This window comes from Platalea leucorodia, assembly GCF_965183815.1.
Source record: "Platalea leucorodia genome assembly, chromosome: 9".
NCBI classification, from domain to species: Eukaryota; Metazoa; Chordata; class Aves; order Pelecaniformes; family Threskiornithidae; genus Platalea; species Platalea leucorodia.
Genome location: NC_138831.1, coordinates 6206851 through 6222763, shown reverse-complemented (window position 1 = coordinate 6222763; position 15913 = coordinate 6206851). Strand labels below are relative to the sequence as shown.

Genomic DNA, 15913 nt, shown 5'->3' with positions numbered 1-15913 from the left:
AGAGAGTGGTATTTGGAATATTTCATGAACTGAAACATCCTTGTGATTTCATTTTATTCACTGAGCAAATGTTTTTATGGATTGAAGCTAACACAATATAGGTGTGTTTGAATTTTCTTACAAATAGCCTAAGAAAATATTTTTTTATTTCCGATTTCATTATAGACTTGAGCCATGTTTTGAGAATGTTTCAATGAGGTGCATGAATTTCAGCTGATTTCTACCTCATCAAATTGAGTCAGGTGCAAGCTATCTAAATTCTATGTAAAGCATTTGGTGCTGTTTCTGATGCAGTCTTTTTTTTTTTTTTTAAAGGATTTAGGCACCATCTAAAAAGATCTAGAGATGCATAAATGTGATCTGTCACTCAGATCATTTGCTGCCTCTCCTGAATGAGGTGGTGTTTCTTTTTTTTCCTGAAGAATTATTCTCAATTGTCTTTTTTTTTTTTTCCTCAAAAGAAAATGAAAGAGAAAGGGGAAAAGATAAAAGAATGCTTTGCAATGTTGTAGCTGAACTTACTACAGAAAAGCAGATAGATGAGTGCTGTTTTGATTTCCTAGTAGAGTTTGAGAATCTTGAATTACCCTTTCTATATGGTATGAAAAGACTGTCATAATCTCTTAACAGAAAAAAAAATAGTAATAATACAACATCAAGTTGGCAAGGTGGCAAGCCATATATTTGCTTTCTTGTCTGTATTTTTGTTCCTTTTCCCCATATCTCATCAACATTTGTTGACAAAAATACATTGCCCCTCACCTCCCTCCCATACTGGCTAGCCCAAAGCTGCCTGTGTAGCTTATAGTCCTTACCTCTGCTACCCCCCGAGCGATGGCCCTGCCATCAAGAGAGTGATGCTCATGCTTCAGGCTCTGCAAAACAGGGCTCGTAATTCTTGTGCCTCACAGGTTTGGGACCACTTGGTGCACTGGAGCCCGTGTCCCTGCAGGCGTGTGTCCCCAGCACGCACCTCATACCACTGGCACCTTCAGTCTGTTATATTTGGGCTACAGCCTCCTGGCGGGGAAAGCAAAACATTAAAGTCTTCTTAACCTTGCAAAAGACATTGCATTAGCCCTGCTGAACAGCCTAGTGCACGTCCTTTTCTGACAGCCTTTCTACCTATGTGGTCTCCATTACGTACCATCAGTTGCTCTATCCCCTGGTCTGTGCAGCGCAGCACGGAGCCTGGGGCTGCCCACAGAGCCCTCTGCCCACACCTGCTACAGCCATGTGCCATCACCGGCACCTTCTTATTCTTCTTGGTTTTGAAGTCGCAACACGCAGCTCCGAGGTACGTTGTCATTTCAAAGCCGTGGCTAAATACATCTCTGACTGACAACTATGAATAATTCCACAGAGCCCCTAAACTTCCAGGCATTTCACTCTGAAGCTCATATAATACAACAGAGCTGCTCTCTCATGTTTTTCATCTTTTATATTCTCCAAAGAGTTGAGATACAGTTATGGAACAGGTTAATGTATTTTCCTCTGAAAATAATGCTGTGGGAGCCTGTGCACGGTTACTTGTATGTGTGGAGAATAATGCTGACAATCCAGAGAAGAAAGTCATGAGCTTGATAATCACCATTATCTTGTTTCACGTTTTCAGCATGTTCATGTCCATGTCCTTCCAAGGAGGGCCGGAGACTTCAGAAGGAATGACGATGTCTACGAGGAGGTAAGGGCTGCGCTCCATTTCTTGTTCAGAGTTGGGTTCGCTGTTAGAAAATCACCTTAATGATACAGGCCCTGCCTTGAGTGGAGGTGGTTAATGAGGTCTCTGAAGCTTTATTGGTTGCAAAGAACCTGTGGTAACACCAAGCCCTACACCAAGATTTCCTTGTGAGCTCTGGATCAAACTGTGGTCACACAGGGTCCCGAGGGAGGATGCCGTGGATGTCTTTGGTACTTCAGTCTGTCACCACACATGGAGCAAGGTGACATCGCTACCAATAGTTGTGTTCTCTTATTTTGAGGGCGTGGGGAAAAAGGGTGACCACACGATTAACCTGGCATGCAGGGAGCATGTCCTACCCTGTCTGCCAGCCTGGGGTGCCAAACCTCCCACTTCCAACAAGGGAAAACACAGGCGGCTCATTACAACTCAATCACAAATTGCCTTCTGGCCTGCTTTTTGTAGGGCTCTGCTCATGCTCTGGACAAATCACATTGTAGCCCCAAAGATAAAAATTACAGAGCAACTATGCATATAGATGTAGTATATGCATGTGTGCAGATTGTACGGCAGAGCTGGGGACATAAGCTATTCCAGTGTGACTGAATTACTGGCTTTTGTTTAAATGAACAATTGTACTGGCATTAACAAAAAGTTTTCCCTGGCTTGACAGCTGTCACAATGAGTTAATGAAAAAATCTCATTATTGTTAGATTTACGTATGGTTCTTAGTGGGTTTGGTAGGATCCTCTATCTCAAATATGACATCTCCTTCTCTTTCTGAAAGTAATTAATATAAACTTGTTCAGTGCTACTGCAATACCATCTGCTTGAAGGAGAATTCATGACATATCTGCTTTTGTATTTTTTCCTTTGTGATACATACATGATGACAACTCCCCACTCGCAAAAGAAAAGGTAGTGTATTTTAAAGTTTTTGAGTGACTTAACTATGGAAAAGTGGTGAAAAAAGTTTGTTATTAACCAGTTAACGTGAAGCGTAGAGACTGAGAACCCCACTAATAAGGGTAAAACCTTATAATGAGACTGCTGAGCAAGGAGATCAAATGAAAATACATGATGGCCATCTTATGTGCTGCTGTAGTTAAAAGCAGTTAAGTGAGGCAACTTGAAAGTTAACATTTTTTCCTTTTCAAATGTGTTAAGTGGTTTTAGATGCTGCACCAACCCACAAACTCTGTTTCCATTTTTGTCGTATTTACAATTCCATTTTCTTCTCTTTTAACACATTTATTTCTCCCTTGTTATATGTAAATACAAACAGGCAAAAGTCTGCTAATGAACTAGACTATACATTGAATGTTGTTAAATGAAAAAAGGGTGACAAATTGGTGAAAAAATATTTTTATCTTGTCATTTTCAGTTACAGCAATTGTAGGTGTTGCTTTTAGCAGACATAGGAAGCAAAAATATTTAGACACAGATGTGATAATATATCTTTTAGCAGAAGAATGTAGAGCCTCAGAGTCTAACCAGCTATTCTTGAATACCACAGAGCTAACTTACGCTTTTGTACACACTATAGCTGATAAAGATTTCATTTTATTTTAGGATGCTAGGGAAAAAACAACACATTTGACGCTATAAAAAGTTTGATGCAAAGTTCTGTCACTGGCTGGATTGGAGGATGGAGAGGCTTAAGCAGTATACTATCATAACTGGATCAGTCTAGTTTGAAAAACACAAAACAGACAAATTATTGAAAATACAGCTGACTGGAAATCATTTGAAGCTTACGTCAGTGAGGCAAAAATCTTTTGATATAATGTCTCTCTGTGTTGTACCAACAAGACATATCCTTTTGTCAAGAAGATCTTTGAAAAGATTTAGAAAGATAAGTAGATCATGGCGGGGCAACAGGCTGAAAATCTATGAGGGACAGAGTACCATTAGGTGAGATGTAGGTGCTGGAGAGAGCTTTAAATCCATCGTCCATGAAATCTGTACTTAGGACAATCCAAAACCTCTTTGTAAACAATGCTTCATTTCCATATATTTGAGTGATAGACGGAGTTGTAGTTTAGGCAGCAAAGACCACCTTCCAAAATCATCCCAATAGCCTTTTCCTTGTGTATGTGACATGGAGGCTGATCAGCCTCCCTTAATCAATTTGTGTAATTGTATAGCACACCCAGGCTAAATTTTGCACGTTGTGGTGCCTGGTTTAACTACCGCAGCTAGAGGCTTTACAGCTACTGGGCGTAATTTTCACAGATTCTGGATCTCAGCTCTGGTTCAACACATCTATCACAAACCCCTATCTATCTGTAAATGCCTTTGAGCTCTCCAAGCTCTGCAGTTGTCATCTGTATATGCTCAGCAGATTGCTGACAAATCCCATTGCTCTATGAGTGTTTGACAGTGAAGGGAATGCCCAGATGTTGAGACATCCGTCCTCTTAGGAGACTTCTAGAGCTGAGACAGATAGAAAGTACTTGCGGTCTCTTACTGTGTGCTTTATGTCTCTCGTTCGGTTTGGGAGCGACCACCCATCTGATTGAAAAGACAGAAAAAAGCACATCAGGTTGATCCCTGCTTAGTCTGTTTGCTGGGCTCTGGTATCTTCAGGCTTTTTTGGCTATGAAGCTCTGACATAGCCTCGTCTAAAGCAACTTTTAAGTGTAAAGAGTATACTTAAAGGTGAGGTATATCTTTAGCATTTGGTTTTTAATAAGGTTGCTGATGGACACTAATGCCTGCTGGTTTCTGAATATATATTTAGAACTTCAATACTGGAACATTAATTGTAGAAGGGATAAAAGAGGGGCTGACACCTATTCCACAGCACCTTCTCTAAGGCATTTCTTGGTGGAATGTGTCACTTAATATTTTAGGTTTCTGTACCTCGGTGCATATGAAAGAAGTCACTGCGTGATTTTTCTAAGGTACAGAGGGAAGGCTTAATAATGAAAAAAAAGTCTGCATTGAATGTTTTAGATGTATTTCCTCTGCATCTTTATGGGGCTATTTCTTGGGAGGATATTTCCCAGGGAGTGTTAGCTATCCACCCTCTGCGCTAGCTGCAGTGAAAAGCTAAAGGTATAATTTTTCAGTTCTTGTATTTTCCTGCAATTATTTGAAGCCTAATCCTGCAAGTGTGCACATGTCAGATTTAAATTGGTCTTACAGGCTTTTTTAAAAGATCAGGTCCTTCATGTTTTACTATTGCTGGATTACTTTTCTCATCTGCGACTCGAGTAGTTCTTATTCATTGATTCACTTTTTTTTTCTTGGACAGCAAAACTCTGGCAGCTAAACATTAGGAAAACTTCTAATCAGAATACCTCTTTATTCCTCTATGTTTTCTGTTTGGTTTGAAATAGAATAATATTTTTACATTTATTAATCAAGGAAATTAAAGGTCTTCCTACCAAGGAGTTTCCTGTTTTGAAGTAGACGAGTTTTTTGCTCTTGTAAGGGCATGTTCTCAGTAACTGGTAAGAATTTGGTATTAATGGACGTCTTTACTGTAGAATGGCACCCTGTGTTGTTGCAGTCAGCACAAGCACCGCAGAGTTGTTGGAGGTCATCGTGTCCAAGGTGTTCAAGAACATTATCCTGAAATGTCTCAGCAGTTTCATACACTCAGCCATCTGTGGGCAGTCCTCATTCAGTGCGTGTTTGAAAAGTCCATAGCACAGCCTGTCCCTGGTCTCCACTGAGTGGTTAGCCATTACCGCAATATAAATAACATTCATCATACTTTAGGTTGGCAGGTAATAGCCGTACTGGGCCAGAGAGTGTGGGGCTTTCTCAGAAAGGAAGACTGAATCAAAAGTCCGCAATACCGCTGTTATGAGTACTCACCTCAATAAGTTAATTTTGAGGCTGACAGATGGGTGAGGGCAGCCTGGCCTCTCGGCAAAACCCTGAGCATCCCTGGCGTGTTTTGTGGTGCAGACCCCTATTCTCCCCAAACGCTGTGTTTCACTTGGTGGTTGCAGCCTGCTGTAACGGATGCAGCTGCAGCAGTGATGCACATCCAGGGCTGTGCATGCAGGGCAAAGAGTGCCCATCCCCTCGCCAGCTTTCCTTTCAGGCCCACCTTGTTACCTTGCCTGTCTTCAGTTCCCAACCTAGGCTGGAGAGCACTGAAAATACTGTAAAAGGGGAAAGTGTGAATGAGAGAGGTTAACCCAAACCCCTGTGTCTCCATCGACTGGCTGCCTGCCAGACCTGCATCACGGACCTCTTGTAATAAGCCTGGGTGAAACTTCCTAAGGTGAATTCTTCGGTAGCTTAGAGATTTTGTAAAATGCAGAAGCCAGCAAAAGAATTCGCTTCATGCTGTCCTCCTTCCCCTCTAGCATTCAGGCATGCAGAGAGAGAGAGACACTTAGGGAAAGATATTTTGACTTGGTGATCTCATTCAGCATATTATGTTAAATCATTTCAGCAAGAATACCTATTAGTAATCATTTCCAGTTCCAGGGAGGATGAAGGAGGCATTTTGGCATGTGACTCAAGAACCTGCTGGGCTGCTTCTTCAGGCTGGCAAAACAGGGGAACCGTGGTGAATTCAGAAGTTTAGTCAAACAAGCCTGAAGTTTAATTCTCCATGAGTGGCTTTGACTGTGACATGTCTTCGCTCTGAAGTCTTGCATGCTGCTGGGCACGGAGCCTGGTGGAGGGCTTGAAACCTGCACAGCTGCACTGAACTCTTTGGGCTGCTTCCTACTTAAAGATAAGGTATAGAATGAAAAGATAAATAAGGCCTAATCCAGGTCCTGCTAGACAAAATGGAAAGATGCCCAACAGCTTCTGTGAGCATTGGATTGAACTATTCATGAAAATTAATGGCATGCAGAGCTAATAGGCTGTTCCTTGGCCTCAGAATCACATTGCACCTTCTGGGAACATATTGTAGCCTGCTGGTAGATCAGTCTGCTGCATCTGAACTCCCTTGGGGCCAGACTCTGCTTTCTTTGCACCCTGCATGGGTAAACCCATGGAAAGGGAAGGAAGCAGCACAGAATCTAAACTGTTGGGTTTTTTTGTTCTTTTTTTTTTTAAAAAAGCTGTTTTCCCCAGGTACAAGTCTATTTCCCTATCTTCTTCTGATGCGGCAGCAAATAAATTTTTCCCAGTAGGCTGTGGCTTTTATCCTGGTCTTGCCAATGTTGCTCTTTCTGACAGAGCATCAGAGGAGGTTCTGCTAGCCAAGGAGCGTAAGCCTTTCCCAGTTGCTTCATGAGTCTTGTGATTTTATAGCGACTCCAGCAGGGCAAGTCAGATTAACTGTGCCTGAATATTTCCAGCTGAGAGTATTGCAGTAGAAGCTAGAACTGTGCAAATAATTATGTTTTGGTTTTGGTAGCTGAACAGACAAAAAGTCATTTTGAGTTGACCTGAAACAATTTTTTTCCATCGAATGAATTTCCTTTTTGAGTCAAACAGGATGATTTGTTTTCTGGACCACAATATTTTATCTGATTATGATTTGAAACCCCCTGGAGACTGCTGGCACACCCTGCAAGCTTCTTGCATGTACCCAACCTACATAGGGCAAAACTGACAAATTTGTCAGTAGGGCCCAGCAGGAATAGTGGGAGACAACCTATCATCACGTATATCTCCCTAGATGGAAACCCCACTGTTTGTGGTATTTTCTGCCCTTCCCAACCCTGTGAGGCATTTCGTAATTTGATACCTGAAATTTCTGTGACCTTCCTGTATACTGCATACATTGCTGCACTTATTTTAAGATTGCAGGATACCATAATCAGATGTGATTAAGAGCCATTTCATTCACTGATATCTTCCATCAGATCTAGAGAAGTGGAATCAGCTCAACTATAGGAACAAATTAGAAGTGGTTAGAAGGGTTCCCATTAAGGCAGCCATCCCTCATGATCACACACATGCCCTTTACACCTAGACTTTGTCTGGAAGGTAATGTACATTTGGCATTTTACATATCATCGTGTAGTCTCATTGACCTCTAGCCCAGCTGTCTCTCTGCATTCCATCACTGCTCTTGCTGCTTCTTACCCTTTTCTGCCTCAAGGTTTCTACAGTCGTTTTCCTCGTAGGTAAAAAATATCGGCTTCCAGAAATCACTTACATTTAGTCTATAATATAGCAGAGACAAATTATTGTGACCATTACAAAAGATCTCTTGGCCTCTTCTATAGTATGTTTACTGTGTTTAGCTCATGGTGTGTTTGCTCTTTTGTGTCCTTCATGGTAGTTCATTGGCAAGTGACTTAGTGACAAAGAGCCTCCAACCAAAGACAAGTTGCCGATAGGGGGATTAAAGTGAACATGGTCTCTCAGGCCTGTTTACTCTGTCAGTGCTTGGACTTGCTTAGCTGCTCAGGTACTTCTTGTGTATTCCCAGTCCCTGAGGTAAAACTGTGTCCAGACTTCCGCTTATCCTTTGATGCACAGTGTAAGCTGAACACATGCTGGTGGGGAGAACATGCCCCATTAGTATCCTAGATACTCGGCTTTTTTGGAATTGATGAGATGGAAAGTAAACAAAGCTATCAGGGAGTTGGCATTTTCCAAAGAGAGATTTTTCTTCTCTGAACTCAAATGTTGCCATAAACTTAAAATGAAATACTCCCTTGCATTCTGTTTAAGGTTCAGCATATGGGAGCATCTAGTTGATACCCCCCAAACCAAATCACACTGAAACCCAATGCACTGCACACCAGATGACTTCAGCAATTTGTTCTGCCAATACCAAGAATTTGGAGAGTCCCTTCTCAATCCATAGGACTGGTTCTGGTACGACCAGCAGCTCACAGTGATCCAAGCCTCTGACCCACATGCACCTATGTAAAGATGCTATGGTTTTAGCTTGTGATCCCGCAAGGAAAGAGCTCTTTGTACCCTGTAATTTGGAGAAGCTCCTTTATCTGCTGTCTTGCAAATGTGGATCACAGTATTTTGAGCTTTGTCCAGTGGAGGTTCGAGTACCAGGGAAGTGATCATCTCCTAGGAGACACCATCTGAACTGGTTGTTGCTGGCAGTTTTGTTGGCTCAACCCAGCACTGATTCAGCAGCTTCAGTGATTCAGATGCCATGATATCTGTCACTTTCTAAATATGACTTCTGTAAATGAAGGTGGAGGTATATTAATGGAGCCAAGTGTTCTTTCTGGTTGGGAAGTAAATAAAAGTCTGATGGGGTGGGTTTACCAATATCTGCAAGGTCAAGTTCATTTATTCTTTGAGTCAAAAGAGTGAAAAAATATATAGATATGAGAAATAAGCTTTCCAGATATGTGCTTGTATTCTGGTCTTATATGCTTTCTTTTTCCTTTATATATTTGCCCACTGTTTTCCTTTTTTTTTTTTTTCTTCTGGGGAAATAAAAGTGTAGAAGGAAGCTGAACTGAAAGGGAGTTAGAAAAAACTACCAATAATCCTAAAGTGGAAAATAGAGAACTGAATACTTGTAGTTTTCAGAAACCAAAATGACATGCTGACAGTTTAAGTTGAAACAAAAATCACCAAACCTCTTTTTTAGGCACTTTTAAATATGATATTGTTTATTAAAACAAAAGTGGAAACTATAAAGCCTGAAGAAAAATACTTCTTTTTTAATAAACAGGTATTTCTACATTTGCATATATATATTTATGGGCATACGCTTTATGGACATACACTTATAGGCATACACATATAGACAGAGTGGAGGGATCACAAACATATGGACTATTTATTTTCACCCCCTCTAAGGTGTGGAATAATGCTGCATTTTTACATTTTCTATTGTAGCATGCTATAGCTGTGTGTTTGGGTTTTATAGTGTTTGTGGGAACTTGTGGACCTTCTGTTTTCCACAGAAATGAATGGGATTTGGGCACCTAGATCTCTGAGGTAGATCTGATTATGTCGTGCCTTTGTTCAGTATTTCTGCTACAACAATCATCAGTGAAACAGTTAACAACATTGAAATATAAATTGCCATCCTTGAGGCTCCAGAGCTAACACCTTTCTGTTACCAGCTCGCTGTGGTTTCACAGTTAACACCTCACCTCTTTCTGTAGAAGACAACACTTTACATTACAGCTTGTGGCTTGGCAAAAAAGCTACAGAGTTTATCATAGGCAAATCTCAGTTTCATGCATTTCAAATACTAGCTAAAAAATTCATTGTGAAAGATAGATCAGGCCCCGTTCTATATCATCATTGCCATATGTTAAGAAGGACTTAATGTGCATGAAAGGCAAAGGTACAAAATTATTTAGGCTAAATACTGCAGGAATATGGCTTCCCTTTCTAGGTGCATTTGCTCAAAATTATTTTCTGCTCTTTTGGGCCCTGATGATGCAAGCACACGGGCCAGTTGCCAGGATGGCGAGGGCTCAGGTCTCCCATGGGCAGACCTGGCAAGGGATTAAGCCTATACAGTATCAGGAAGAAGGCTGATGGTAAACCGAGTACAGAACAAGAGTGGGCATTAGCTTTTGTTGCAATGTTTTTGCCATGAAGGTAGCCCAAAGAGCCAGCAGACCTGTTCCCATACAGGAAAGAAAATGTTTATTTCAGTTTCAGAAAAGAGATTTCAACAAATCATTGCAGCAGAGTGAAAATTTAGTTTGACAGGGTGTTAGGATAATTATACACAATTTGGTTTTGTTTAAATATGTTAAGCACCATTGTTTCTTTTCCATGCTAAGGATTGACTAGAGTGCTAGGTTGCAGCAGTTTTCCTTAATTGCTTTAATCCTTAGCCTTAAGAAAATGAATACTTTAAATTTACACTTGTTAAGTACACTGCTAATGAAGAAAAGGCTTTAGCAATCTTTGGCAGAAAAAACTATATGTGAAAAAAGAGAAAGCAAAGAGAAAAAAGAGAGAGGGAGAAGCTAATCACCAAACCATTCTGTTAATGCTTATTTTAATCATCCTGCCTGCCCTTCCTGGCAGACTGAGCCATTAGGCTGCAGAGGCAGGAGGCGAGCTATCACCGTCAAATGGCGCTGATGTTGAGAATTGGGCCCAGGAGTGCAATTTGACTTGTCAGTTTATATAGACATAAAGCTTCATTGTTGTGCACAGACACAACTGGCTTTTTAAAAGTCTATTTCCCTCCTGATGATGTGAGAATCTGCTCCCCTCTCTCCTACTGTTCTCCAGCCCTCAAATTTATTAGATAGCTTTTATAACCCCACACAGGGTTTATGTGGCACTGCAGGGGCAGGTGGGCTTTAGCAGTGCCACGAGCAGACCACAGCGACCACACTTCCCAGTTTTGAACCACAAGGTGCCCGTCGGGGTCGGGGGAGTGAAGTGCTTTAACTCCCACACTGGGTGATGTCTCGTTGCCAGGAGCTTTAAAATGCCCATATCACGGCAAAGTCTTCAGAATTGTTAATTCTCTGTGGAATTAAGCGTGTGTTTTAAAACACACACTCAGAAGAGTGCTCAGAACGCATGCTCACCAGAGAGGAGCTAACAGTGTTTCCTTAGGGGGCAAAAAAGAAATGTCTTCAAAATGTAATTAATTACAGGAAGCGTATGATCTGTTTTCAAAAACGGCTCATGTTGCTATTCTCCATGTATAGGAAACTTTTATCTTTCTGACAACTAACTTGTGTGCTAACAACTTCTTTTGGCTGATAATGCCTCCCCATGTTGCAGGGAGCCACTGAAAGGGTTTCAAGTAGTGCAGTGCAGCATTTCCCCCAAATTTCAGCTTTTGCATTCTGCAAAATGGAGAAAGTGTTTATTGGTGCTCGCATCGAGCAGCGGCATTTACTGCTTCAAGAAAAAGCAAGCTTCAAAATCCTGCTTGACTGAGTTGCAACCTAATTATAGCTATCCAAGCACAGGTATTCCAATAACCAGGGAAAGCATGGAAATAAGGCAGCCTTTGTCCCACGTTGCCCAAACAGTTGCAGCATTGTGCACAGGGCAGGCAAAGTACCCCTTCTTGCATTTAATTGCAAAAACTGATCGTGAGTTTGTGGTAAACGTATAAGCAAATCCAACTAAATGTTTGTATCTCCCTTTTGCCTACATAAGTTACTTCGGTGTACTGGCAACTTGCTTCTAGGAATTGTAATCTCTGTGGAAGTGGGAAGGTATTGCAATAAATAGAGTTTTTAATGGAAGGCCTATTTTTAGAATTTTTTTTTTTTTGAACAATCACTTTTCTTCCTTTTTGTAAGGAGGAAGTCTATTCTCGTTCATTACATTAGTGTCTTTGAAGTGGCAAACGCACACAACTGCCAGATCACATACAGAAGGGGACTTGTGCAGGGTTTTCTTCAGCTGAAGCATGATTGTGAGCAGTAATTGAGATTAGCTCCCCAGGAGAAGGGACTCTGCTCTCCTCCTGATTTTTTTCTCAGTAAAATAGTTGCACTTAATGCATTTAGGAGTAGACTCTAAGTGCTAACATACTTTCTTCCCATACCCCTGCCATTTCTTTGGCAGTCTTACTGAAGAAATAACAATACATAAAGCTGCATAAACACTTAAGGTCTCAGGTGTCTGCTTCCACTGGCACTTTCAAATTTTCTATTTGAAGAGAATTTCATTCACACTTTTACATCTGAAGTGCCTGTTTTTGGAGACTTCAGAGTATTTTTTTTTTACATATGTTAATTAAGTTTCCTACCAGCTCTGTGAGTGCATTAAGTGACAGTACTTGCAGGTGCAATGTGGAGAGGTGAAGGGTCATTGTGAAGTTACGGAGTGAGCCAGGGTAAAGCTGCTGAGTGCAGATACATCCAAGAATCTCTGAACAAGCAAAAGGAGGGAGGTGGATTGGTCATCCATCTACAGCTACATGGAGTAATCCAAAACATGAAGTTCATGTTTCCTTGTAGGAAACTGTGGCCCTAAGGCAGCCAACAGATACGCTGGGATGTGCTCCCCAGCTTTGCACCACATTGAAAACTTGGATGATTCTAAAGAACTTTGCTTCAGCTTTTTTCTGGAGAATAATACTGCTGGCATTTATGAAGTCAGACTGCCAGCGGGGAGTACGCTGGCTTAATTCAACTAAGGCCTGTGAGCTGTAGCAATTGCTACTCTCTGAAGGTGGACACGTCAGGTATTTTAACAAGAGATTATGTGTTCACCCACCTGTAGATAAGAATGGTTTTACTAGGGCTGGGGGTCTACCTTCACTAGTGTGATGTCTCCTAGCAAATGCTTAGGGAAAAAAATTGTAAGAATGATCACATATATGGAGTGTCCCAGCTTTTTTTGCTCCAGAAAGGCACATCCAGGGAGTCCTTTGCCATAAGTGCATTCTCAGGTGGAGTTTTCTAGAAAAAGATAAGCAAAACACCTGGGGCCTTGCCTGCCATTGACTTTCAACAAGAGTCAGATGTCTAAATGCCTTAAAGGCTTTTGAAAAGCCAGCCCTTTATCCTTCTGTATTGGGTTGTGGTGAGCAGTATTGACGCTCAGTAGGATGTTATTGGCATGTGATTTTCTCCTGTCATCTTGCACAAGGGCATAAGGCAGAATTACCCTCTGCTGTGTGTGAGCAGAGGAGCTTTGGATTGATGTATCAGCACTTCGTGTTTCTGGGTTGCTCTCGTGAACATGTGCGGAAGGAAAATAACAGTAGAACAAGGACAGTTCCCAGGTTAGATAACATGCTCCATTGATGAACATCCTTTACTCCACTTTTAAGTGCAGTAAACATAATGAAGCTGGGAACAATCTGGTGTTTTTCCACCACTTTTAGCAACCTCTTGTCATTTTAAGCTGCTGATATTTTTTCTCTGGTACTACCTGGTGATCCTTTTTACGCATTTATTACTGTTGCTTCTTCTCAAGAAATAAATTTGCTGAGAGTAAAGAAAGTTGCTCATTAGGGCAATGTAATTAAAGGAAAAGTAGACATCATGCCAAGTTCCGTTTTCTTTACAAAGCACCACCTTGGAGATTGCCTGAAACTCAATTACTTGTTGCTGTGCTTATTAGGGAGAACAATGTGCTGAAATGATCCCTACTCCTAATAACCTTGTTTTCAACATGTGAATCATGTTAATACTTTTTTCTTTAGTGCCTTAATCACCATGTATAAAATGGGTCTACTTCTAGAGGGAGAATGGGGAAGGTGGGCCGCGTGGTGGGTGTTCCCTGAATTGCCAGTCTCCATGGAGAGTTTCTTGTTTCCTGCTGGTCCACAGTCATCTTTGTTTGTTGTTTTCTTTTAATTATATGGAACAGCATTTATTAGCAAATTACATCTTGATAACCAGTTTTCCTCTGGTGAAATGAAAATGTTCATCCTCTGCCTTGCTCCATTCCTTTGGGGGAAGGAGTGTGCAGTATCTTCCATGTCTCCATCTCTTCTGCCTTACCCCATGTTTCACCAAGACAAATAACTTCTGCAACAGAAAGCTGCCATTAACACTTGCTAAATAACCGTGTTCTGATAACTAGTCTAATGCCCAACTTTTCTCCCCAGCGTGCAATCCTGATACCTTCCCACCGTCCTCCCAATATGGGGTCTTCAGCTTCTGTGAACAGGCTGTTCCTATGGCCCCAAAAAACCTGTGTGCCTCTGCGTCAGGCTGTGTTACAAGGACCTGTGAATAACAGTCTTCTGTCGAGGGCTTTGGAAGAGACCTGAAGCCATGAAGGAAACGATCTACTCCAATTGAGCCCACAACATACATACCCTCCATAGCTCCATGCTCAAGCCTACCCCTCTAAATGCACAGGCAACCTGTTAACTGGATATTCCAGCAGAAGTGAAGGACAGAAGTCTTAATTATGGTAGTAAGCAGGGCTAAAACTGTCATGGGAATGTGGGGAAATTGCCTGAAGTTCAAGCTCTGTGGTGGCCAAGCTCATCTGAGTACCAGTAAGTTCCCCTGAAGTTCTTGGTCAAAAATGCCACAAGCAATCAAAATAATTGTGTGCGCACCTCACTTTTGATCAGAATTGTGGGTGGAAGTGGCTGAAAGTTGAAAATATCTAAGGGAGAGAGAGGGAGATCATTTGTTCATAAGCAAAAGAGAGAGGAGCTCGACTGAGAAAACTTTGCTCCAGAACTGGAGAAATGTAAAGCTCTTTTCTCTTTGGTGGATGTCCATGCATATGAAGAGGAGGCTAGTCCAAGTACCACCAGTGTCTTATATATTGTGTAAACTACCAATTGTATGTTATATGAATGCTCTGTTCCTAAAAAATGCTGTGTTTTCATCTTAGAAGGAAATGCAGGGCTGTATAGTTAACCATTCCTTCTCCCTCTTTCATGTCAGAATATTTCAGTCCTTTTATCTAGAGTGCAAGGGAACATGATTGAAAAGGAAAGTCCTACCCTTTGATGTTTATTTGTTGCATTATCCACTTTTCGTGGCTCTATTATTCCAGAATCCTGTTGAGCCATTCATTGCTGAGTGGAAATCTCCACTGCTGTCAGTAGGGAATTTCTGCCTCTAAATCACATAATTTGGCCCCTGTTACTTAACTTGGGGCCAGATTATCAAAAGTGTCGAGCACCAGCTTTCCAAAGGCTTAGTACCTCCCACTGAGGACAGATTTTCAAAACTGTTCAACACAGAGCAGCTCCTGTTGTGACCCTTTAAGGACAGATTTCCAAAAGAACTCAGCAGTTCTGTTTCACCAAGTTGCTGAGCCCTTTCCAAAATCTGTCCAGCTTTGTTTAGCACCGAGCTGGAAGATGAGGACTTTTGAAAATATGGCTTTTAGCAAACTCTCTGATATGGCAAATACTAAGTTACAAACATCAGGAAGGACTTGAAACAAGTGTTTGAGAAGAGACAAACCTCCACGTTTTAAGACGTGCCAATTTTTATTGACTGATAGGGGGCTGGGAGGAAAATTTTGGAGCTGAACAGGTCTTCCCATAATTGCCCACTAGGAGGTTTCCTGCACATGCCCCTGCAGCAGCTGCCAAGCAGGATGCTGGAGCAGAGCACCGCTGTGCTGAGGCAGCATGGCAATTCCTGTGTTCCCAAAATTCATTCACTTAGCAAAATGGGATTTGCAAGCAAAGTAGCACAAAGCAGCCATTATTCCACCGTCCTCCCTGGGGAAGGGAAGGGAAGGGAAGGGAAGGGAAGGGAAGGGAAGGGAAGGGAAGATTCATTTGCACCTTATAAAAACAGATTGAATTTTTCTTTTCAAGTTTTAAACCCAAGATTCCCCTTGCATGCACTACACTGCCTTGTTTTCCAGAGAGGCTTCCCTGATGTGCCTAGCAAGAGAAATCTGTGCAGAACAGTCTGTGTAACCTGGGAAGCTTATGGGTTAATAGGT

At 41.6% G+C, this 15913-nt stretch overlaps 1 protein-coding gene across 1 annotated transcript in view; it reads left to right on the top strand.

Annotated features, from left to right (window-relative positions):
* The window catches only part of FHIT (fragile histidine triad diadenosine triphosphatase), a 493316-nt gene that overhangs the window by 402961 nt on the left and 74442 nt on the right, over positions 1-15913 (top strand). Inside the window, exon 5 of the mRNA XM_082322071.1 lies at positions 1616-1684. Within this exon, the coding sequence (XP_082178197.1) occupies positions 1616-1684 (69 nt within the window). The remainder of the gene's footprint in view (positions 1-1615; positions 1685-15913) is intronic.